Genomic DNA, 26,841 nt, shown 5'->3' with positions numbered 1-26,841 from the left:
CTCTTTTTCTCAGTGATTCTGCAGCTATCTTTAATAAGACTCATTCATCACTTAATCACTTAATTATCTCATTAACTCCAACACTGATTCAGTGTTTCATTTAACACCCTGTAGTTTGCAAACTGGGCTGTGTTCATTTCATCTGGGCAAACCATGTGGAGCCTTAAAAACTGAGGACAAAACTGGCCGAGCCCCAGTTAGAGAGCAGGTCAAACCCATCTGGGCCCCATGGCTGTGCTGGCTGGGTAGGCATTATGTATTATAAACATTAACATCATGAATTTCTGCTTTGAAAAGCTACATTGAAACTAGTGTTGTCAAAAGTACCAAATTCTGTACCAAGTCAGTACTGAAATTAAAAAAATGTGACAATACCAGAATTTCCCTCAAGCATTTTGAGCGATGTTGAACGGATTCTCAAACACCTCTGGTTGGCAATTGCGTTCAGGCGCTCAGCATGTGTGTGTGTGTGTGTGTGTGTGTGTGTGTGTGTGTGTGTGTGTGTGTGTGTGTGTGTGTGTGTGTGTGTGTGTGTGTGTGTGTGTGTGTGTGTGTGTGTGTGTGTGTGTGTGTGTGTGTGTGATAAAGCCAGGTAATAAGGCATGCGGACACATGATTTCCAACAAAAAATAGTTTTTATTGTGACCAACCAATCAAAATTTTTTACTAATACAGAATACAAACTTAATCAACTTAATTCAAAAATAATGTAACAAATAATAGCTAGACTTAAAATAAACTTCAACCTTCACCTCAGTATAAGGAAAAACGAAGGAAAAATGAACAGAACAAAAACAGTGTTTAAGATAAACCGTGAGCCCACTTAAACAAGAAATGTTATACTTATAATTCCTCTAATCAAAGAAAATATAATAACAACCAAAACTGAATAATAATACAGAACAACAAATGTTGATAATATAGATAAAAACAAATCAAAATCAAGTTTTTTTCAATGCAAGCTAGCAAGTGTGAGCTCCAAAACAACGATGGAAGGACTTAAAATGACTAAATAATAAGTATTGCAATAGTGTCAACCAAAATCTGTGTAATGTTTTTATCACATGCATCATAAACCTTAAATATACAGTGTATTATAAACTAAATTAAAGTAGTAGGAAGAACTACTTCCGAAGGGTTTCGTACCCTCCGCTAATCAGTGTGTGAATGAATGTATAGTGAAACGTGTGTGTAATGAATGAATGCGTGCCCCCTGTAGTAGATTTCTCTTAATATGAAGATTAAACTGGTAGAAATGTATGAGGATATCTATAAAGAAAAGAAAAAAAGTCCCATTCACCCGTAGTGTGATAATAGTGTCACCGGTTGTGGTCATTTTCAGGACTTTCGTCCCGGGTAGAGATGTTGGCACACATCCCACGTTGTTCAATGGGGTCATATTAGTCTATAACAGTTGAGATATTTTCCGCTAAATGAAGCACATATATAGCATCATGCAAGGTTGGAAATGCCACCAAAATGAATAAAAATGCCCCCAAAATTCAGGATATAAATGACCAAATTTTGTGTTTATAAGATAACATATTAAGCAATATCACACGAGCACAAGTGTTATTTTCTCGAATATCAGCACAATTGCAAAATGTAAAATTCATTTTATACAACAGTTCAATAAACAGTTGATTATATGAATTTACTATTTTTAAACACACCATTGTCAAATTTGACTCTTTTTGCTAAATTTTCCCGGGCGAGTCAATAATTCAATGACCCATTCATAAAGTCAGTGGACCCCAATACCCTCAAATGGGGTGTTATTTGAGGGGACGTTCATTTGTAGTGGTGTCCGAAACCATAGTGGACGTTATTGAGTGCACTCATTCAATCCCACAATGCACCACAATAACGAGTGTACAGTCCAAATTCACTAAATCGTTTTCATTTCCTTCAAGTGAACAGTATTAGTGGACTAACAATAGGGAATAGTGAATGAGGGTTTAGTGGGTGACTTCGGATTCAGCCTTTATCTTTCATGAATGAATCAGCCGGTTTGAACGAATTGGTTGAATTAATGATTCTATGATTCACTTATTATAACTTGCTGCCACCTACTGGTGGTTTTAGTTTCATATATAATAGCATCATTTAATTTTTCTCAACATTACATTTTTCCATATTCAAAATGTTATAATTAGTACATTAACCTTATTATATTATTTGGGCAATTGTAATTGCAGTGTACATGGATTTTGATAAATTAATTAGAATATGATCAACTATACTGTATGTAACTTTACTTTTTATTAATGATTATAAGAGGGATATTCTTTTTTCACTTGAGATACTGTCTGAATCTTTGTGTTTTTCCCATGAATTATTGTGTACTAAACTCAATATAAACTTTATATTAACTCTTTATATTAAAATGTAGTGTTGTGTGATATCTCAAGTATAAGACATCAATATGGAATCCAAAGCTTCCCAAGCACAGACAGAAACACAGTAGTAGTGATTAGGTAAATAACTAAGAAGGCCACATCTATGATTCTTGCCACACTGGTCAAGGACAGAAATGTCCTCTGTCGTTGTTTTCGTTGAGTTGCAGCCTGACATTCAATGATGATCTGCTTCAGAAGCTCGATGGTATAAGACTGCTCCTCATTCTGATCTCTAACTGAGTCTGGAGGGTTCTGCTGGATTTTTATATCTCCTGTGAGAGAAAAAAAAAACAAAGCAAGTATCTGAATGCTATTTTGTGTGGTCTAAACAATCTCAATTATATATACGATTTTTCAATGTGGAATCTTTGTTGATACTCTGTTATAGAAAAACAAATTAATTTCATGTGATGCTTTAGAGTGGTTTATTTCATACACAATAACGTGCTATTTTCATCCATCCATTATCCAAACCGCTTGTACTATTTTAGGGGCACAGGGATGCTCGAACATGTTCACATGTCTAATTTACTCAAAGATACATTTTCTTTGCTTTTCTTTGCATATGTACCAAAGAAACAAAACAAACAAATCTTAAGATTAATTTAACAAATAAATTTTGTTTTAGGGGGGGGGGGGGGGGGGGGGGGGGGGGTTTGCTCCAGCACCTGCCCTTTTGCCCCTTGGTGCCCAAAGTGCCCTTTTGTCAAGGCAAAATTTCCTCTCCTTTTTTTTTAATTAAAGGCCCTTTTTTTGGATGCCTGCCCAATCTAACTATTAGTAAAATTAATGAATAATAATTTAGCCGTAAATAAAATGACCCACATGATGACCTTTCACCTTACGAACTCATCCGGGACGATTCTTCACGCTGCACGCGCATTTTTTTATTTCGCGCGGCTACGCGCACTACCACAGGATATCTTCAACTCTGCGGCTGCTGGTAAGTGGTGTTTCATTCTCAGTAGGGATGGGCATTCGATTAAATTTTCTTAGTCGATCGTCGGGAGAATTAACGATCGACTATCGATTAATCATTAATATTTTTATATTGAAATTCATTATTTCTTTAACTTTTTATAAATTAAAAATGCAATGAAAATACAAAAATACTGTTTGTTTGTCCTCGATGAGATCTTTATTACAAGATCATCAACTTGTGGCAGTGAAACTGGACGTTCGGTAGACTTGAAGATTCCTGCGGTGCTCTAAACCAGCGGAACCTGCAGCTGCGAGCCGGCATTCTTAAACAGAGACCCATGGCCACTTCATCCGTTTTCTGTGATCGGATAGCTATCCGGTCGTGAACAGACCAAATCTAAATGCCCTCCGAAACGCATTCGAGACGGATTTAAATCCGATCGCTCAAACCACTTCAGGAGGAGATCTGAGACGCATTCCAGACGAAACTGGACAAGAGTAAATGCATCTGGTTGTTGAAACCACAAATGTAAATTTGACTTATCCCAAAAATGATAAGAAATAAACGCGTGAGAGCGTGTTATAGGCTATATGTCATGTTATATCCAGATATGACGACGCTACTTCAACACGCATCACCACAGATGAGCATCTATTCATCAAGCCAGCCAACGTGCAAACTATCGCAAATCAAAGTGAAAGTCATTCATCAACACACAATCATCTTCATTAAAAGTAAAGAACCGAAATGATCTTACCAGGGCTGTTGCCGCAATATCTTGTTGCGGTCTTTGATTTAGAAATTTTCGCTGATGATCAATAAAATGCAGCTCATATTGCTTTCGATGACGTGCAACAATTTAAATATGCATATAGCGCGGGAATTCAAGATCGGATTTATATCCGTTTTGCAAAAACACATTTATGTGACGAGGTGTAAATGGAATCGTTTTGATAAATCAGATAGCTATCCGATCTGAGAAAACGCATGAAGTTCCCATAGAACTTCTGCACCAGTCTACTGATTTCTGTTGAGAAAGATAAGCATGTTGACATGATCTGGGATCAGACGCGACCGCAACCTGGTGACAGCCAGTCCAGCCGCCGAAAACACCCGCTCTGAGGGGACTGACGTTGCCGGGATGCACAGGTAACGTTACCTCCGCGCTAAAATTAATTCCATTGCATTAATTCCACGCAACCTGCATTAGTTTAATCGATAACAAATAAACGTGATCGACGAAATTCTTAACGATCAATTATCGATCGTCGATTAATCATGCCCATCCCTAATTCTCAGCGAAGTGTTTTTGATGTTTGTTTACTTATTATTATTATTTTACAAGAACGACGTGAAGAGAGCATGCAGACAGAGATGTTGTTTATATTGCTGTGTGTAGGCTGTAGAAGTAACGTTAGCTTGCTGTTTTTATGTTATTTGACTAAAAACTATTATTTATACTTTAAACTATTGTTATACACAACACTGGTAAGGCTTACCAGTATCTTATGTTTTGTGTGCAGCAGCCTCTGTGAACATCTCCCCTAGCAGCCTGGACAGAGTCAGCTTTACAGCAGGTCCGTGAGCTAGTGAGCCAGTTCCAAACACTATCAGCAATCTTTACATCTTGTCATGGTCACATAAAAATTGTTTAATCAGCTAATATATCTCCTATATGTTTGTTTTAATGTCTACAGTCTCAGATCAACTCCAGCAGTATCATCATCATCAGCAGCAGTAGGACTAACAACAACAACAGCAATGGCAGCAAACTCACTTAAGGACTTTAGTAAGAATTTACCAGAACAGGTACCACATTAATGTTAAAAATCTTGTAAAGTATTAATTGCTGTATTTTTTCTGTTTGCTTTGTTTTTATTTTCATTGTATAAATGTAACTCTTGTATTTTTGTAAATCAGTTTATGCCATGAAAGTAGCCACAGATGCTGACATGGCATTAAATAAAACTGTACTGTACTGAACGAAACATGGGCCACGTTGATTTTGTCCTACACAGTTTACTATTACAGCTGTTCTTTATTATTCTGTTTAACAGAGAAGAAAAAATCCATCAGGTTGGGACAACTTAAGATACTTCAGTTTCTAATCCCAGAGTTATTAATAGGTGCACATACATTTTTTTTTTTTTTTACTCTTAAACTTAAAATTAGTCTTTTCTGTTCTGTTTCTTTTTCAAAACTGCATCAATGCATTTGCTGCCGTATCGATACAGAATCATCCATATTGATATATTGCTGTATTGATATTTTGAACACAGCCCTATTTAAAGCCTTGTTCCATGTGCCCCCTTTTATACTTTGAGCACCTGCCCCTCCAGAGGTCTCTGCACGGCCCTGTTCCTCATAATCATATGCGGTATCGACTCTTACCATCCTGGCCACTAACAGTAGATGTTGTTTCCACTGAACTCTTCTTAGCTCCATTAGCCTTCAGATAATTCACAAGGATGGTCTCCACAATGCTGATGCCAATGAGACAGAAAACCGCACAGCAGTAAATCCCTGTAAAAAAAGGGTTTTTTTACAGGTTTTTACAGGTTTTTTACAGGTTTACAGGTTGGTTTTTTCCAACCCAACCCAACCCAATTCTGAAAAAACAGAGATTCTAATTATTGGACAAAAAACTTCCATACTTAATAACCTAGAATACTGTCTAACACTTGATGGCTGCTCTGTTAAGTCTTCGTCGTCGGTTAGGAACCTGGGTGTGCTCTTTGATACCAATCTTTCATTCGAAAGTCGCGTGTCTAGTATCTGTAAAACCGCATTATTCCATCTTAAAAATATAAATTAACCATATGCTCTCATTGACAAATGCGGAACAATTAGTTAATTTGTTCATGACCTTCAAGGCTAGATTATTGTAATGCTCTACTGGGTGGTTGCCCTGCACGCTTAATAAATAAACTACAGCTGGTCCAAAACGCAGCAGCTCGAGTTCTTACCAGAACCAGGAAGTATGACCATATTAGCCCAGTTCTGTCAAAACTGCACTGGCTCCCTATTAAACATTCTATACATTTTAAAATATTGCTGATTACTTACAAAGCACTAAATGGTTTAGCTCCGCAGTACTTGAGCGAGCTCTTAACGCATTATAGTCCTTCAAGTCTATTGCGTTCTCAAAATTCCGGCCAGTTAATAATACCTAGAATATCAAAATCGACTGCTGGCAGTAGATCCTTTTCCTATTTAGCACCAAAACTTTGGAACAGTCTTCCTAACATTGTCCAGGAAGCAGACACATTATGTCAGTTCAAAGCTAGATTAAAGACACATCTCTTTGACCTAGCATTCACATAATACATTATAGACTTCTATAATCCAATGTTAGGCTGCATAGATTAGGCCAGCCGGAACTGGGAACATTTCCCATAAATCCTGATGTACTCGTTACATCATAAGAAGTAGGGCTGTCAAAATTGCTCAAAAATGACGTTCGAATATTCCCCTCTAAAAAACACACGATATTCGAACATCTGGTTGCGCATTTTGTCAATGACGCAACCTCATTATGTCAATAACAGGACAAATTAATACAAAGAGACATAACTACTTGTATAGGTAGTTGATTTAAGTTTAAATTTAAGTTTAAACATATTTGACAATGTATTACCAACACAAAACCAAGTAAATAAACGAAATGGCCAAGACCGCAGACCTCTCGCTCACTCGCAGGCACTCTCTCCCTCTCTCGCCCTCGCGCTCACGCTCTCTCTGCGCATAACGGTTTAAATTAACAACAACAATAAGCACATGTTGAGTGCTGATCAAGAGTTTTGTGCAAGCAATTTAAGGTCGCGACTCTTGTCCCAAATATAGCAGGCTTCATTCAGTGATTGAAACAAATGTATTAACATTAATTGAAGTTTTACAGTATAGAACCGACATTGAAAGCTCCGAGTGAGCTATGCTGTGGTAAACATGGAACTTTTCTGTTTAACGTTAAATAAAATGAGGCACACAATTCCGAGAAATGTGACAACAAAGAACTTTTACCCTGAGGTTGATAAAAAATAAAGTGCTATTAAAAAAGAAAAAGGCTACTTACATTCTTGGTACTTATATTAAACAAAGGAAAAAAAAGAAAGAAATTATTGTCATTATGCCATGCTCATTTGGGTGCACATTTTCGAGATGTGACCTCATGTTGCTGGTCGATTGGTATGCTAGCTGTATCTTACCAGAGACAATTTATATAAGAGTCATGCCACTTCCTCAATCCTCAATACAACTATATAAGGAAAACCCGTAACGGCAAAGATGGCGGTTGTATGCACATGTCCCGCCCCTCCCGCTGGAAAGCCAATCATCTGCTTTTAACGGTCAAGCCGGGAAACATTTAAGCCTATCGTCTGGTTCCACTGACGCATGCGCACAGTTGAGGTTTTGCGACAGCTACCAAGGTAGTTAAAGCATTTTATATCGACCACAAATATGTTACCTTACATTCTAAGTAAAAGACACAAAATATGTCTTATTTGATCGGTGAGCAATGTAGCTGAACTGCTGCGCTTGTGACAGGGCGCATATTTAACTGAAAGAACAAGCAGAGAGAGAGAGCGCCCCGGTCGCGTGCGCACTCTCTCTCTCTCTTCGGAGCCAGGCGAAAGTGTAAACAAGACTTCACAGTCTCCAAATTAAGCGCTGTCTTGCTCTCTCTCCCTCGCACATATTAATCAAAATAAAATGACATGATGGTAAAAGGTCGGAAGACCAAAGTTTCATGTGGAGCATTCGGAGAATTTTTTTTTTTTTTCTGAATTACCGCTGGGTGTGAATTGTGCTAAAATACGTTGCATGCCTTATCTTCTCTGAAATGCGTTCCGCACATTCAGCTGACATAAAATTACTCTCTAAATAAACGAAAAAAAACTATCCAGTGATGTAATGTTTTCTGTGTTGACACTAACCTAACAATGTCCTAACTGCTGGGATAATCACACAACTGTATGACACGTCCAATTTGCGAACTAATGACTCATTTGAACCGATTCATTTTAATGAATAGTTAAAACAACTGATCTATACAATACATTGTTATTACTGATAAAGTGCAAACCTGCTTATATTTAAATAATGGAGAACAATATTGACATATTGCACAACACTGGCATTCTGGATAGAGACGTAAATGAAGTTGGTATCGTGAACCCTTGCGCATACGTAGTAAAAGTATAACCTGTGGGGGAAAAGACGTTTTAAACCTTATTTTGGGGCAAAGTCATCAAACTTTTTCAGCGATTTTTATCATATTTTACTGTTGTTTCTATACATGCAGTTTGTATGTCCCGGTGACCAGTGAAAGTGCAGTTCTGACTCTCTGCCCATTCATTTAGATAGGAGCCTGGTCTTGTTAGTCCGAAATAGTTGCCCGGAGGCGTTGCCAAGATGGCAGCCGAGCGGAACGACTTGCCTAAAAGGACTTTGATCTTACATAGCTTGCATACTACTTTATCTCGCGGCTCCACAATTTTACCTTCTACCGACCAAAATCCAAAGTACTTCCAGGCATGGCTTTTTAGATTTTGGGGAGTTAAAATCACTTTCTCTGCTGCGGTCGAGTTGGGCTCTGCACTTTCTGGCATCTTCCATAAGTCAATTTTCAGCAGTGACGCTGTGCTAGACAGTGCGACTCGTGTGGCCTGTCCCTGACGCCTCACGGCAGCGCGCCCACTCGCAAAGCAGACAGCCGCGCCTCTGCTTCTGCGGGCGTGTTTTTCCATATTCGAAATTCACATTTGAATATTAATTTTCACGTTCGAATTTCTGTTTTTTAAAACTATTCGAATATATATTCGAATTTAGAATATTCGTTGACAGCCCTAATAAGAAGAATGGCATCTACGCTAATTTTAGTGTCTTTGTTTATCCCAAGGTTTTCCCGCAGCCTGCCGGAATCAGGCCGTATCCAGATCTGACGAAGGACCTTCGCCTGGACCCGATGACAACACAGTGCTGAAGTGCCAACTAGTCTCCCCCTGTGAAGGATCCCTTTCCCACTCTACAGATAAAACGTTTGTCGGGATAATTTCGGTTCCAATAATTCTGTATCAAAATTTTAAGGCCAGACAAGTAGTTTAAGGCTTGGTTTGTAGGGAATTACAAACCTGCGCACATATATTCAAATGCGCATAACTATAGAATTAATTCTTGATGCGCACGTGAGCGCCATCAGCGTTTCTCAAAGGTTCACATTTAAAAGTCTGTGTAGAGAGAACGATGTCGTCTTAGCGGCCTCTAATTTAATAACTAATGATCCTTGCGACGGAAGTGAATCAATTAAAACTAACTTTAGCTGGAAAATATCTTTATTCAAGAACCGCTATAAAGCCAAAACAATCTCTGTTACCTTAAATTATCCGTTTGTTACTGTAAAGCCGCTTTAAAACAATCTACATTGTTAAAAGCATTATATAAATGAAGATAACTTGACTTGACTTGACCACTATTATGTTTGTTTTTTGTTTTTTTTACAGTGAGGTTTAACAGTGTGTTAAACGTTATGGTCGAAAAATGGCCAAATTCTGACAGTAACATACCATTTTCCATTAAAACGGTAATATACTATAGAAAACCATGCATTCTGGGTTATATTTATCATTTTCGAAAAAATAGCCTACAGGAATATACTGTAAATTAACAGCACTCCACTGTAAAAAATTGCGCTGTAAAATAACGGTATTACAACGGCCAACGTCTCCTCGAGTTGTGCGCTGCTCATGGCCTATGCTTACCGGGTTCCTTCTCATCTGGAACTATCAGATCCAAGGTTACCTGGATGCACCCCCAGTCTTGGCAGGAGGCGTCAACTCAACGCTGTCAAGAGGTACAGGAGTACGCGCTCTGCAGACTGTGACACCGACCACGCCCTTGTCCGCTGCACTCTAAGACTCACCCCAAAGAAGTTTCACAGTGCCACTCCAAAGCCCACTCCATAGCTAAACATTGAGCTGATGCGGAAACATATCGTGCAGAAACGTGGCAAGTTTCCATGTGCGAATGGAGGGCCTTCACTTCAAAGTTGACAGCACTCCTGAAAACACCTGGGCCGAGCTAAGAGGTTCCATGACGGAGGCTGCATCTGAGGTCTTCGGCCTTTGTAGAAGAAAACAGCTGGATTGGTTTCTTGCAAGCTCTGCTACTCTGCTCCCGGCCCGAGCTGACAAACGTGCTGCCCGTCTCAGTGCTCTCCAAGACAGAAACAACTCCACCATCGCTCACTATCGTAAGGCCAGGAAAGACGTCAAGCGTCTTTCATGCCAGGCCTACGAGCAGTACTGGCAGGACCTCAGTGAGAAGTTAGAACGGTGTGCAAGTACTGGGGACATACGCGGCATATACAGCGGCATCAATGAGGCACTGGGTCCTACAGCATAAAAAACAGCATCTTTGCGAGCCACTGATGGCGCTGACCTCCTAGGCCAGCCAGGCCAGCCTGGTCAGGCGGCTTCACTGCTTGTTTCGATGCTGTTGGTAGAACAAATGCATCCCTAGCGAACTCAAGAATGCCAACATCGTCACTCTTTATAAAAATAAGGGTGATAGGCATGACTGCAACAACGCTCCTTAGCCTTCCGGGAAAATGCCTTGCCCGTGTAATCCTCCCAAGACTGCAGTGCGTTGCTGACCAGGTGCTCCCGGTGCTGGTTGCTCGACCTTGGACTAGGGTTGTGCCGATGGACGATATCTGACCGACATCACGATGGAGAGCCACCATCGTGATGCCACGCCCCTCACCCTGTCAGACCAGCCCAGTCTCATGGCAGTTTGTGAAAGGTCACGTAATTTAATCTATTGATTCGTGTACACCAGTGGTTGGGAACCTATGACTCGCGAGCCACACCTGGCTCTTTGGCAAAAATCATGTGGCTCGCAAGGTCTCTCACCCTTTACCAACAAACGATCGATAACAAAATTAAGACACATCAACAGAGATCGGCTCTCTGCAGAAAAAGCAGCCAATTACAATTCCCTTCTTGTACAGCCTACCGAAGTTAATGAAAAGTTTATGATAATAATAATAATATTCAAGTTGTACCGGAAAAGTGCGTGTTCAGTGCTGTTCGCGAGTGTCACGAGTCACCACAGCAGTCAACTAACCGCTTATGTTTCTGTGGTAAGTTGTAACCTACAGCTCCTGCACTGGGATTCAAGCAGCTGCAGATTGTTAAAGGTAATGGCGAAAATCATTTTAGAACAGCAGGGAAAATGTAAAAGTATATAAACTTTAATATATCCTTTTATTGAAACGGGTGCTTTGCTGTGCAAAGAGACATTTCGAAACATTTCACCAGCTGGTACTTTCACTTTTGCCGCAGATCCTTTATGTCCTATAAATGTGTCGTATTTTTGATAATCCACACAGATTTCAGTTGACGTTTCTGTTTAAAGTTATTAATAACAAAACATGAATGAATGAATGAGAAAGAAAAGAGCAGGATGTGCTTTATATTAAAAAGAAATACTAAAAGCGCGATAAGTCGCGAAAGAGAACTGAATTCTACTGACGGGATGCTGTGCGAGCGCTCCGAGCACAACACAGACAAGTAGCCTTTGTCTTTGGTTGCGCGCCTAAACGGCCAAATAAACACAGAAATATTTCAAAATGCCAAGTCGAGTATTCCCGTAAACACAGAAGATGTTAAGTACTGTGTGCATTCTCTCTCTCTCTCTTTTCGTGATGGTCAGCACGATTCCATAGCAATAAGAGTAAAGCAGGGGTGTGTCCTCGCTCTCACCTTGTTTGGCATCTATTTCTCGACTGTGCTGCGACAGGCGTTTCCTGATCCAGGTGGTGTTCTGCTGCACATCAGGTATGATGGCAACTTTTTCAGTTTGGCTCGCCTGATGGCTAGAACCAGGGTGAAGCATGTCCTTGTGAGCGAGTTGCTGTACGCAGACGACTCTTCCTTCATGGCTCACAATGAACAAGAAATTCAGGAGATGTGCAATTCTTTTGCCACTGCCTGCACAGAGTTCGGACTTACCAAAAGCCTCAAGAAGACAGTGGTGATGGCTCAGAACGTTCCTGCTTCCCCTCACATCACCATCAATGGCACAGTGCTGTCGGTTGTCGAGAAATTAATCTATCTCGGCTCAACCTTGACAGCAAACAACAGTCTTGATGCTGAACTGAATACCAGGATTGGTCATGCCTCAACAACCTATGGGCGGCTTCAGTCTCGCGTCTGGAACTTTCTTTCAAAGTAAAGGTACCCGTTTATGAGTCCTGTGTGCTCTCCGTCTTGCTATATGGAAGCGAAACGTGGCCTACATACCGACGGCAGGACCACAAGCTTAATGCTTTTCACTTCTGTTGCCTACGACAGATCCTTGGCCTGTCATGGCAGGATCGGGTCCCGAACACCACCGTGCTGAAACTCACTAACAGCAGTGACATGTACACCGCGTTCCGGAGGAGGTGTCTCAGATGGATCGGCCATGTACGTCGTATGCCAGATGAACGTCTCCCAAAGTCCATCTTCCATGGGGAGTTAGCTGTGGGACACCGCCTCCGTGTCCGACCCAAGCTCCGCTTTAAGGATGTTGTCAAGCGGGACATGAATGTCTTTAACATCAACCCTGACCGATGGGATCACCTTGCAGAAGACCGGGCAGCTTGGCGGTCCGCGCTGACAGAGGGCACGACTGCCATGTTTACACCAGCTTTTGCACAGAAAGACGGCATGTTAGACACCGTTCAGATCGGCGCTTGCGCTGCAAAAGGCCTTGATTAAAAATACCATGAAAGGTAACTCGTATCATTTGGGAAACCAATTGCTTCAAACAGTTTGAGTTTAAAAACTCAACTGTGAACTTACTTCATTGGGTATATATGGAAGTATATATGGAAGTACGCCGGCAACATACAGATATGTCTTCGCTGAGGAGCCGAGACTGAACTCTGGCGTTCCAGCGGTACAGTGGAAGTGGCAGGGAAACGTAACGTCTTCGTTCCCTACTCAGGGAACGAGGGTTACATACGTAACTGAGACGTTCCCTTTCGTGGTTCCCTTTCGACGAATGGGATTCCCAGTCCAATCACGCCACCTCGGCTGTCTTCCAGTGCCCTGCATAAGTCTGAGATCCCTGTCGTGAAACTAGCACGGACGAAGGACTCCTACTTAACACAGGAATACCAAGGTACACTGGAAAGCATATCTCAGTGGAAATATCAGTGTTGAGAAGAATGGAGACATGGAAGTAGGCATCCTTCAGGTCGATCGCTGCAAACCAATCCTGTGGCCGCACACATTCGAAAATGCGTTTGGCCATGAGCATCTTGAACAGGAGCCTGTGAAGGGACCGGTTCAAGACGCGCAGGTCCAGGATTGGTCGTAACCCACCGGTTTTCTTGGGCACAATGAAGTAGGGGCTGTAGAACCTGGACCTCATTTCGGCTGGAGGGACAGTCTCGATCACAGGCGATCTCTGCTCTCATGACAGGGGCATTGCCACCGACCATAGTAAAGCGGACTCCCCTGAAGCGGGGAGAAGACCGTGCAAACTGAATCGCATAGTCGAGCCTGATGGTTCGGGCGACCAAGCGGGACAGGTTGGGAAACTCTAGCCAGGCTCCCAAGAATTGTGCCAGCGGGGTCATGCGAACTACAGACGTACCCTTGGTGGTGCAGCGAGGTGGAATGACCGGCCTGGACGTGGGCGGCGTAGCGACCCAGTGTGGGGGCATGGTCATCAACCGCGTCCTGCCAGAAGAGGCCAGGGAAGGACCAGTGTTCCACGGGGGCGTGCTCTGGCAGGGGTCTGGCGACAGAGGGGGACGAGAGTGGCGAGCCTCGGTCATCCAGGACCTCTCTCATATCGGCCAGGTTGAGCCACAATTTTAGTTTGGCAATTTTAGTTCTCCAGAGTTCAGTCTGGAACGATGGAGTAGTGACACATTTAATTGGTCTATAATACAGCAATCTTATTGGCTTAGACAATTCAAGCCAGAGCATGCACATTCCTTAATAATTTGGCCGTATTAAAGAAATATGAAATGGTAACTCTAATCTTATTATCGGTTTACCATGGTAATTTTAGTTAGAATCTATTGGCTAATGTTTTATTGTACTTAAGACACAGGATAGATGAAGTTATTATTTAAAAACAAATGCTTGGTGACGGCACCTTAGTGTAGCGCGTCATTCACTTGGCTTCTTCATATTTCCATCAGGATAGGTGGATCAGCACAAACTTAGTGTAAACAACAAAACATGAAACTCTGAAAATGATGACATCATGCACATGCGTGTTACCTATTCAGTCTATAGTGTTTCATCGCCATCTACTGGTCTGGCAGCAGAATACAGTGTTTTTAGTCATTTTCGCAGATCCGTGTGAATGGGGATCGTTTTGACAATGGTGTCGTCTGTACGCGGAAAACTAAATGGAAAAACATCTCCATTTTAAGCATATCGTTGTCGTGTAAACATACCCTCAATTAATCACTTAATTATCACATTAATTTCCAACACTGATTCAGTGTTTAATTTAACAGCCTGTAGTGTGCACACTGAGCTGTGTTCATTTCATTTGGGTTAACCCATGAGAGGCCTACATGGAAACTATGGACATTACTGGCCGGGCCCCAGTTAGAGAGCCCAGGTCAAACCCATCTGGGCCCAACATGGCTGGGGATTCAGGAGGAGGTTGATCTTGTCTCTGTTTCCCTCTGCTGGACAGGTCATGGTGTGACAGGAAGCATCAACATTCATTTGACTTGAGAAGGATTTGCCAGAGGTGTAAAGTCCAGGTTCAGAAAGTAAAAGTCCTCCTCAGTATTTTGTTCCAATCCCCTGGATTTGCTAATTACCACAGTTTTTCAGCCAGGAGATCAACTGGCTGAGTTCATGGGTGGAATAAACATATGGCAGGACTTTTACTTTCTGACCCCTGGACTATACACCTCTGCAACTATTCTGCCTTAAACCCTTAGATTATCAAATATATTTAATTTAAAGAGAATACTCTAGTTTTAATTCATATTGTTTGATTGTTGAGACTTAACTTGAACTTCAACAAAAAAAAAATATCAATAGTCATATTCAATAATCAGGTCAAAGTTAGACTCACCAATCAGAGGGATTTTTTCAGCTGTAGAGGGCAGAGTGTTACTAAGAATCAGCAGCATCACAGAAATAGACAGCAATAAAGTCACTTTAAAGCTCAGCTTGTCTTCTCCATTTGTGTCAATGAAGAAGGAGACCACATCCAGCAAGAGGAAGAAAAATACTGGTACTATAATGTTTATGACATACAGTAGAGGTCTCCTTTTTATGGTGATCTGCCAGAGAGAGAGAGAGAGAGAGAGAGAGAGAGAGAGAGAGAGAGAGAGAGAGAGAGAGAGAGAGAGAGAGAGTGAGAGAGAGAGTGAGAGAGAGAGAGAGAGAGAGAGAGAGAGAGAGAGAGAGAGAGAGAGAGAGAGAGAGAGAGAGAGAGAGAGAGTATTAGCATCATTTCAATGAGCAATACATTTGTTACAGTATTTATTAATCTTTGTTAATGTTAGTCATTTGTTAACTACACAGCAAAATCCCCAGTGTTAAATTAACACTCCTCAGTGTGCAAGCAGTGTTGAAGTTAATGAGATAATTAAGTACGGTGGCCCAGTAGTGCACAACAAATTTAAAAAGCGAACAAAAGTTCACAACACAACGAAACTGAGACACAACACAACGAAATGAACCCACAACACAACGGAAATGAGCCACAACACAACGGAAAATGTACAACACAAAGAATAAAGCCGCAACACAACGGAAATGCTCCCGACCACTAGAGGGCTCTCGGAGCCCGGTAAAGTTAGTTTTGCTTGCCATTGTTCTATAGAGTCGGCAGTCTTAATATATCAACACCACGATTAGTTTTAACAGTAAGTAACCACTGTATATCGACATAAAATACACTTTAAAATCACCTACATGAATTATAGCTGCGTATTTATTCTGGAGAATGCTTTGACATGCACAGTGCATAATCCTTAAGGGAATGTCTGGCAATTCCACCAAGTGGTTAAAACGTATAATTTATTATAATATAATTTGATAAATAAAAATAAAATCCATTTGCTGAATTACAGGAAGGTATTGGCACAATTTCACCTGTAATACGTCAGTCTGGTCACTAGGAACCTACCACAAGCTTTGGGACATAAAAAAAAAAAAAAACCTTTAGGTGAATTTGAGTAGGCCTAATGTTTTTATAAAAATCTAATTGTGTTCTGTGCATACAAGGAGCTATTGGCACAATTTCACCTGTTGTAAGTCAGTCTGGTTAATAGGAACTACAACCTTTGAAACATGATAAAAGAAAAAAAAACTTTTATATTACAGAAATTTCCTAAAAAATAATTGTTTACTGTAAATACATGAAGGGAGGTATTGGAAAAAAGTCAGCTGTAGTAAGTCAGTCTACTACCAATACAAGTACGCTTTGGATTTGGAACATGTCTGTTTTTGAATGTTAAAAGTAATTTTAATTAATACACATTATACGTTTTAGCAACTTGAAGGAATTGGTGGACGTTCCCTTAGGGATCATGCGCTGTGGCATCCCGTCAAAGCATTCTAGAGTATAAATGCAGCTATAATGCATTTCTGTCAGGACCACTACCGTCAAATACGATTGACAATTAGCATGCAGTTTGGATTGGCGGTATGGTTCCGTTCTGGGTGAGAACTCCCTGCGCATCCATGAGGCCTAGCATGGAAGAGCAGGAGAGCAGCAATAACCCCCCTTGGGGTAAACAGAACAGAACCAACATGAATGTTTGCAAATATATTTAATTCAAGATTTTAAAGTACAACATAATTCGAGAATTTATTCTGATTCAAGGGGAATCACAATGCCAAATCCTGACTGACGAGAGGAGGAGCTGGGGAGGGAGGAGGAGCTGGGGAGGGAGGAGGGTAATTCGCTCCTGAGAAACGCGATAGCTGCTGAGAATACTGAAGGAACTTATATATGTATACGGTGATAGGCGTCATATTCCTATAGGTAGATATGGATCAGCTGAGAGTCAGCTGATATGATCAAATACATACATATTATATTTATAAATAAGCCAACACAGAAGTGTCAATTCAAATAGTATTCTAAAATAAACTATATACACGTTTACAGATTGTGAGCCCTACAACCTAATGCCACCTCAATGCTGCTGTGCCAATTCTTCATCTATATTTTAACAATGGAGCTGACCTCCGCCCCAACCTTAAAAGAGAATTTAAAGTTTTGTTAAAAAAATTTACTTAATGCTGTTAAACTGATTTTTTCTAAACGGTTTGCTGAAATAACCACAACATTAACAACAGCACTGAAATAAAAATAAAAAAACCCCGCTGTTAATCTGTCAGTCAGATTCAGAATCCAGGCGCGTTGTTTATGAATCATGGCAGGTACTGATAAAAAGTTCTCAATTTCGTCACTTTAAAATAACGAGGAACAGATTGTTTTTCTAAAATAAAGTGTAGCAAAAAGTCTGATATTATGCTCAATGTAGTGCAGAAAATAAAGCTTCACACACACACATATAACACGGCAGACACGTTGGCCTATTGCAGTGTTATTTAGTTATCATACAACTGCATGACCAATGACACCTTCTATAAATAGGCTATGTCTTGTCTTGATACTGATAACAATTCTGATACATCATTTTCATTTCCGTTCTCATACTATGATGATATGAAATAATTTTAAATAACATAAATCATTTAGCCTAATTCATAATTAATTCCTCTTCCTGAAGACCTAAACCTCCTGCTGTGGATAATCAACCAATACATTTTTTTTAAAATGTTGTAGGGCCATTCGTGCATTATAGCCTAAAGACCATGCAGCTTAATTTACCAAAACACAGATTTCAGGGATATTTTGCGAGTTACAGGCTAATGTTTTCCCCCCTCTGTGCATTATAATGAAGGCATAGATATATACACACTAGATGTCGCCTTGTCTACGGCAGTTCATTGGAACGAATGTCTTTAAGGCGACATCTAGTGTATATATCTATACACCAGTCTGCGTACACGTCAGATCAGATCACTCGGACATGTCTGCGTATAAGTGGTAAAAACGATATAAATACTGTTCGTTTTCTCACACAAACCGCTCGTTTCGTGTCTTAGGCCATCAATGTGTACTTACGATGGGGAATTGTTTAATTTGGACGACGGGGAATTGTTTTAATTTGGACTCTGTGCTTGTGTTTTGAGACCGTGACCATAGACCTGCATTATATGACTGACAGACAAGAACGGTTTGACCTAAAAATATCAAAATTGAAACTACTGCGGAAAAAAAGACACCTACATCTTGGATGCCCTTGAGGTAAGCTAAAACATACCAAAAATTAATTTCAAAGTGAACTATCCCTTTAAAGCCACTTAATGATGTTTTATTAACAAAGTTCGGGAGGAGCAGGTTCAGATAATTAACCAAATTATGCACAGCTGGAGATGAATCAGTAATCAACTCAATGACAGAGTATAAATTCACAGCAGACCTATCTCTGTTCATTGAAAGTTTGTCAGCATCCCTCCTCCACCCCATCGCCTCACTTCCAGTTCCATCTACACTTACCAACTAGGGGGAGTACTCTGGGTTCGGGCCTAACTCCGAGCTCGGAGCCCTCCCCCCGGACAGCACGCCTAATACGCATAAACTTATTGTACTAATTATATGTAGATGTGAACTCGTGAAATATAAAGTGGGACCAAAAAAATCGAATTTCTGAATGTCTGATCTGTGGCAAGAATGTATTGACTGTGAATATAAAGCCACTTAGAGCCACAAATAACCACTTTTGTGAAGGGATATGATTAGTGACTTAATTCTACTTTAAGATGCTTAAAACTATATCACCTGATCATGATTTCTGGCTTTCTTTGCAACAAATTATGTGTTTTGGTAAACACTGTTACAAAGACCACAAACGCACATCAAAAGCCAAGAGTCAAACTGCCCAACTAACTATAACAAACACTGATCACCATAATGTTGACTAAATATTTTCAATAAAACATCAACACCTAAACCTTTATTAATTCTCAATAAGAACTTCTATAGCCGTAAAACCAAAATAAAGTCAATCTAGTGAGTAATAAGTGAAGCTGTTTAATCCTCCTCTGCTGAGATCTTGAGAGATTTAATGTCTTATTTTCTCTTCAGTTGATTTCATCTAAAGCTGTGTCTGAAGTCAATTGTAGTTCTTGTTGTTCTTTCCTTCAGTGATTCTGCTTGTTATCAGCAGGTGTTCATCACTAATGCTCAGAGTTATTTTAACACTCTGTAGAGTGGGGACCATTTGTTCTCTGAGCATGAATTAAGCAGAGTTAATTTAACACTGGGGATTTTGCTGTGTAGTTGTTCTTTGGTTTTTGGTTTTATAATTTTATTTAAATATTTAATATTGGCTTGCACTCCATACCCTGTGCTCTGTACCTGATATATCAGCTGATCGAATTCAATATCCCTAAAGAGTGTATTCTTAGAGTAATTTATACTGAGGAGCTCCCACTCTCCCTCGGCCTGAAAGAGCTCCTTTGAGAAATGATTGATGAATGGTTGGTCACTCATTTGTCTAAGTATAATCTCCTGCACTGTGGGAACAGACATTAAAATTGTATTTCATATTAAAGGCAAATTGTTTAGAAGAATAAACCATGTTATCTTGTGTTTGTTTGTCAAAGCTGATTTGTGTGTTTCAGATGTACTTGAATATGCTGTAGACTGAAATGTTAGATTGCATCTTTGGGTGTCGAAGGGAAACCTGTAGAGATCCATCTTACAGGCCGTGGTCAGAGATAAAGAGTCAACTGAGACTGTTCTGCCGTAATGGAACAACAGCACATTTGGAGAATCCTTTGTTCCAAACTCTGTCCTGATGCTAAATTGATAAAATATAAATTAACACTGATTAATAAAGACATGATGATTGGAGACAGCAGGCATTCAAATCATTCAAAATTTAATTCAAATTCAAAGCAGTAGCATAAGCCGTCAGGCAAGTGTTATTTAAATAAACTCCTGATGGACTTACAAACTTTCCAATGCCTCGTTTTATGAGTACAGAACCTATTTGTACTAATGTAGAAGTTTGGTACCATTATGGGCATTATTAGTGAGGTAATTTACGAGATACAACCTTGGATCCATTAGCGCCTGCACTAAGCCATTCGGCTGATTTCTCTAAATAAGCTCTAACTTTAATAATGTTTGACCAAGGGAAAAAAAAGCTTCTGGGTTTGGCTCGAGGTCATGGTGCAAAGGACCCTAGGTTAAATTACTCCGAACCATCCCTTAAACAACGGTTAGGAAAAGGGTATTACAGAAGCATTCTAAGAACCTACAGAAGCGTCTTAAAGGGTTAGTTCACCCAAAAATGAAAATTCTGTCAGTAATTACTCACCCTCATGTTGTTCCAACCGCGTAAGACCTTCGTTCATCTTCGGAACACAAATTAAGATATTTTTGATGAAATCTGAGTGCTGGGTCACTCTCCATAGGCTGCTAGGTGGCCCAAACTTGCTGGCCCAGAAAAGTTATTAAAGAGATCGTTAATATAGTCCAAGTGACTACAGTGGCTCAATCTTAAGTATATCAAGCGACGAGAATACTTTTTTTACGCAAAAACAAACAAAAATAACGACTTTATTCCACTATTCATTTCCTTCTCTCTGGGCCTCGTAGTGTTTTTGCGCTGCTGATGTTATACATCATCACGCATCACACACATGACAAGCGTCGGCCAATAGTGAGCCTACGTGGTGACGTGTAACACAGACGCGCTGCGCAAAAACACTACGCGAACCAACTAGAGGTCCAGAGAGAAGGCAATGAATAGTGGAATAAAGTCGTTATTTTTGTTTGTTTTTGCGCACAAAAAGTTTTCTCGTCGCTTGATATACTTAAGATTGAGCCATTGTAGTCACTTGGACTATATTAACGATCTCTTTAATAACTTTTCTGGGCCAGCAAGTTTGGGCCACCTAGCAGCCTATGGAGAGTGACCCAGCACTCAGATTTCATCAAAAATATCTTAATTTGTGTTCCGAAGATGAACGAAGGTCTTACGCGGTTGGAACAACATGAGGGTGAGTAATTACTGACAGAATTTTCATTTTTGGGTGAACTAACCCTTTAACTTTAGGATAACCCGTCCTAACTTCAAAAGTATTTGAAAGCCAACTATAAAAATCTCACAACAATAACCCTGTCAACAAAACAAAAAGTTCCTTATGTGTGTTCTTTAGCCTGTTAATTTTTGTCCATGTCATTCAGCTGCAATGGAATGTTTTGCAATAAGACTTAGAATAAATGTGAATGATATCTAAAAAATTTACCTAATTGGAATCAAAAATAGGAATCGAGTGAACAATTAATCCGTGCAAGTTAATACACAGAAAACAATTGTTTGCTGTGGTAATCTTTAATCAAAATCTGAAAAGTTACTTCCGGTCTGGAATGGCGTTCCTTCTCTGATGACGTAAGGTTTGACGGCTTGGGTTGGGAAACGCTTCACCGCTCTCCTCAAACCGTTAGTCTGCTATGAGCAGAGATGGAGAGGAGGAGCGCTAAAGTAAAACCCTGCCCTCTGTTCAATATTCCCTTTCACTTGGAAATACGTCACAACACTGGAGAAAAGTCGTTTGCAACTTCCGGTTCACGCAGACTTTAAGCAGAATCAGAATCGGAATCGTTAAAATTCAAACGATACTCAACAGTGCAACAACAAAGAGCTTTTTTAAAATGTTTTTTAAAGCTTGTTTACATTTTAGACATGTCAAGTTGCGATACTGAACATCCTGCAGGACCACATGGTGATACAAAAAAACCAAAAAACACCTAAATAACCTATTTGATCTGACTGCATTATATCCCAGTCAACACGTTGATCTCACAGTGATCCCTCCATATCACCACAATGTGAGTTCACAGTGGCTGGGGACTACAGCTGGAAATTAGCCGTAGAGGCTAAAGCTGCTCTTTTCATTAAAAAGAGGTTGTCCACATTATTATAAACCAATAAACTAAACTAAACTAAACAGTGAGCTAAAAGTGTAACAGCACAGTGCACTCACTGTGTGCTCATATTAAGGACACAATGTGAGTCACCCTAGCTAGAAATGTTATTGGACATGGACTCCAACATCGCTCAGATGTCAAATTTTGGTTGAAAATGAAAATTGGGTTGACATCTTAAACATTTGATGTCAGGCTCCAACGTCATTAAACAACTCCACAAACAACATTACCAGCTTCACTTATAACAAACCAGATTTACTTCTGTCATGTGTACAAAAGTCCTTATTGAGATTAACAGAGGTTTAGATGTTGATGATTTATGGAAATTAATAGTTTGGTTTGATGTTTGATGTTTCAATGCTCATTTTGCTCTGGCTGTTATAACTGTTTGATATAGCACAAGAAAAATGTGATTATATGGTGTCAGATACTTGATGATTTGATGAAAATATTTTTATTATCGTCATGCATTGCTCTGACAAAGTGATCATTTCTTGACCTGTATATTTGTTATCAATTTCATTTAAATAAGTACTACGTTTTTTTCTCAGACACATTCAAAGCTCAAGAATCAGCACGTTAATCTCAATAATGGTGACATGCTTCATGCCGCAATGCATTCTGGGAGCCACTGATAAGTTTTGTATGGTGCTCCCAGAATGCATTGCGCATGCATTGAAGCATGTCACCATTATTGAGATTCACATGCTGATTCTTGAGGTTTGTTTTTGTCTCGATGAAAGCGTTTAAAATTTGTGGTGCACAGTTTTAGTTTTTTTTTAATATTAAATACTTAAATAGTTTTTCAGACTATATGCTGCAGGATCTTATGCTGTAGAAATTTTGGGTTGTTATGAACATGTAAAATAGATACCATAGACTTTTGCTGCGTTCCCATCTGTTTCACTGGTTGAAATCAGTCAACTACATTTTGAGAATATCTTTATTATCAACAAGTAACCAATTTCAACAATTCATCACATTTTTTCTTGCTATAACAAACTCTTACCGTAGCCTGAGAAAAACCAAAATCAAATAGTCAAGGCCAAAGAGCCCAACTAAAGCAAACACTGACCTCCACAATGATGACCAAACCAAACTATTACTTTCAATCAAACTTCAACATCCTACCTTTTAGGAGAACATTCTGGTAACAAAAATAAAATTAGCTACAGAAAACATTACAAGAACATAACATAATGTTCCTCAAAACATTCATAGAACAATAACATTTCTAGAAGGGATGAGCTCATGTTGTGGCCATAGTATGAGCACACAGTGAATGCGCTGTGAGGTTACACTTTTAGCTCACTGTAAACTCACATTGCTGACGTTGTGACCACATGGTGAGATCACTGTGAGATCAATGTGTTGACTGGGTGTTTTATGTGCAGAATGAACAAAGCCTTTGAATCTGTTTTGTCATTTCCATTTAGTCATACCATCATCCTTATTATATCCATCATTTTGCAACCTTTCTGATCTATCACTATAAGGCAAAAACAACCAAAATAAAAGGTTCTGACAGAAGTAATTTTTATACCTTTCCATTATACCAATGTCTGGAGTCCAAAACATATTTTTGGGGGCAACAACTTTTCTAATTCCACAAAATGTATTTAGATCCCATGCCATATTCCAATTTGGCCACTCCTGAAAAAGTTAGAGTTATAGAGAAGTTAAGAGTGATTATAAGATAGATACTGTATGCTTGAAAATCAAATAAAACCTCTGATCATGTGACAAAATTCTGTAAATTAAGTAAAACTTTGTGAAATAAGAATGAAATAGTTTTTTAAACGCTTACTGTTAGCACTTTGACCTGTGTCGTGAGACTCTGGGCTTTTTCATCCTGTAGATATAAGATGTGTTGAGAGATGATATTACAACTGCTTGACATCCCATAATGACTTGAATGAGAAGATAAATCATGCTGGACACATACCACATTTATGATGGAGGTCACATACAGGTCCACAAAAATATAGAGAGGGGTGAAAGTGAATATTATGGGCCACATTCTGTTGTTCTGAGAGTCATTCTTGTCCAAGCCGAGATGTTCAAAAAGATCCTTTTTAGCTGTAAGTTGTTTTGAATAATTGCAGTATTGAGCATCAGACCACCCTGTGCATATGAGACATTCAGTAACACAGCAGAATATATTCTCCAAGCACACAGTGAAAGAATTTCATGTTTAAACATTCATTCTTCTACATGTCATACTCTTGTCAGACATACACAGACGTACACAGACGTACACAAACACACACAAAGGCAAACGTAGACTATTGCTCTTAGGTGGTCGTCCAAATGTTATTTTTGTACATATTTGGGCCATTCTACAGAATTGGTGCAAACTGCTGTCCCTCATCCAAAAAAACACATTTGAAAAGCATTTAATTATTAAAATCTTAGATGTTTACTAAGATCCTTCAATTATCTATTGAAACCCACAATATTATTTAAGATATCAGTAAGCTTTAAATATATAATCATCATTTATGGGCTATTTCAATTAGGAGGTGGCTGTCCCAAACCCTAACCCCTAAATTTCAACTTGTGAAAATGATATTGAAAAATTTTTTGCACATTTTTCCATTCTTGTTTTAAAAAATATAAATATATATATATATTTTTTTAAATGAAGTTAAAATATATATATATATATATTATTTTTAAATCATGAAACTTTATCTAAAAAAAAATGTGTCCTGCATTTTCATGTCACTACCAAAACAGTGAATGTTGTAGTCCATTGGCTGAGACTGATTTTAACCACACCCCTACATTTTTGATCAGGAAATTTTCCTGTGTCCCTCTCTCTCATGTGCTATGGTGAGTAGATTGATCCCATCATATGTATATCCCACAATATGTGTGTAACTTTAAGGAATGTCACTACCAAACTCATTTTTTCTGCTATTGAGAAAACGTTTTTGGATGTTATTCCATAAAATTTAGTTGTTATATGTGTTCAACTGTTCTGACCAGTGATTGCTAACCATGTGCTGATTAGCATCTTCGAGCTAGGCTCAAAAGTATCTAAAATTGTCACTACCAAAACAGTCACAACCGAAACATGTCTTGAAGTTACGGTTGTGACATTATTGTTTTGGTAGTGACAAAAGGGAACACACAATCCTTTATTTGGAGGAATAAACTACATTTTAGTACAGTTATGCAAATAATTACTACTGTAGTATGTTTTAGTAGTGTTTTAGTATGCAAGATTCTGTTAAAATTCTGTAATGTGATGAGGTTATAATTACTTAAGGTTGCAGTCCATGATACTAGCTTAGGTGTAAGGTTGTTGTCAGTAATGCTAATTTCTATGATTAACAGGGAGAATGACATAAAACACCAACATGCCTAAAAAAAAATAGAAAAACAACAACAGAGAGACAGAGAGAATACAAACAAAGGCTGAGGGAAGACCCAGTGAAGTACGAGGAATACTTAAGGAAAGAAAGAGAAAGAAATAAGAAACAAAGGGAAGAAGGAAAGTTGAAGAGTTGAATTATCTGTCCCCCGGAAGAAGTCACGAGTAGGCATGTCCAGATCAACCCAGCAGTATTCGAAGCAGTGTGTGAAAAGTTAAACTGTTGAAAAAGTTCAACTCTCTCTCTCTCTCTCTCTCTCTCTCTCTCTCTCTCTCTCTCTCTCTCTCTCTCTCTCTCTCTCTCTCTCTCTCTCTCTCTCTCTCTCTCTCTCTCTCTCTCTCTCTCTCTCTCTCTCTCTCTCTCTCTCTCTCTCTCTCTCTCTCTCTCTCTCTCTCTCACTCGCGCACACACAATTGCATGTCTAGATCAACCTGTTGAATACTCCTACACACAGTTCAGTGGTTCTGGAGATTTATCTGAATGACTCATAAACAAAATGTTGAAAATGTGAAAATAAAACAAAGTGGTTCTGAAACCAGAATCTTTTTTTTTAGGAAGAAAAATCTATGAGCATACCTCTTCTCACTTGCACCTCAAGACCCAAAGTATAGAATAGCTCTAGGTGTTCTTATAAGATATTTACTGTCAGATGTGTGTCTGCTATATGTACTGACTGCATATGTGCATCATAGTTATTTATTTATATTAACATAAAATGTGGACAGTCTGATTCAGCCATGGCAAACTAAGTATTGTGGTCACTACCAAAACATTACTGTCACTACCAAACATGTGCAGTCACTACCGTAACATGGGATGTTTTGTCAAAAATAAAGTATACTGAATTATCAACTAAGATGTTATGATAGTGTTTGGTTCAATGCATATTCAAACTAATGAATCCTTAACTTTGAAATCAGTACGATAAACTTTATGCCTTAAAATACAACAAATCTCATAAATTACACTTAAAATATTATTAAAATTATAATCTTTATTGATTTAACCTGTAAAAATATTTTTTTGGAAATAGAAAAAATATATATTTATAAGACAGATGTAAACAAAATCTTAATAGGTCATTATA

The 26,841-nt window shown here is 39.2% G+C and overlaps 1 protein-coding gene and 1 long non-coding RNA gene across 2 annotated transcripts; one reads left to right on the top strand and one right to left on the bottom strand.

Moving 5' to 3' along the window:
- Positions 1-1,953: 1,953 nt before the first annotated feature.
- On the bottom strand, positions 1,954-24,394 carry LOC309476972 (5-hydroxytryptamine receptor 3A-like; the record flags this gene model as incomplete). Its single annotated transcript, XM_082140111.1, has 8 exons — positions 1,954-2,671; positions 5,713-5,844; positions 15,421-15,631; positions 19,792-19,949; positions 20,064-20,236; positions 23,918-24,027; positions 24,182-24,226; positions 24,320-24,394. 8 exons carry the CDS (start codon positions 24,392-24,394, stop codon positions 2,421-2,423), a joined length of 1,155 nt encoding a protein of 384 aa, XP_081996237.1. The 3' UTR covers positions 1,954-2,420.
- LOC309512943 lies at positions 3,176-5,681 on the top strand. Its single transcript, XR_014211228.1, has 3 exons — positions 3,176-3,342; positions 4,845-4,898; positions 5,019-5,681. It is a non-coding gene; the product is annotated as an uncharacterized lncRNA (long non-coding RNA).
- Positions 24,395-26,841: the final 2,447 nt, after the last annotated feature.

Source organism: Leuciscus leuciscus (assembly GCF_965113295.1).
Source record: "Leuciscus leuciscus genome assembly, chromosome: 1".
Lineage (NCBI taxonomy): Eukaryota > Metazoa > Chordata > Actinopteri > Cypriniformes > Leuciscidae > Leuciscus > Leuciscus leuciscus.
This window is presented reverse-complemented; position numbering and strand designations above follow the sequence as displayed.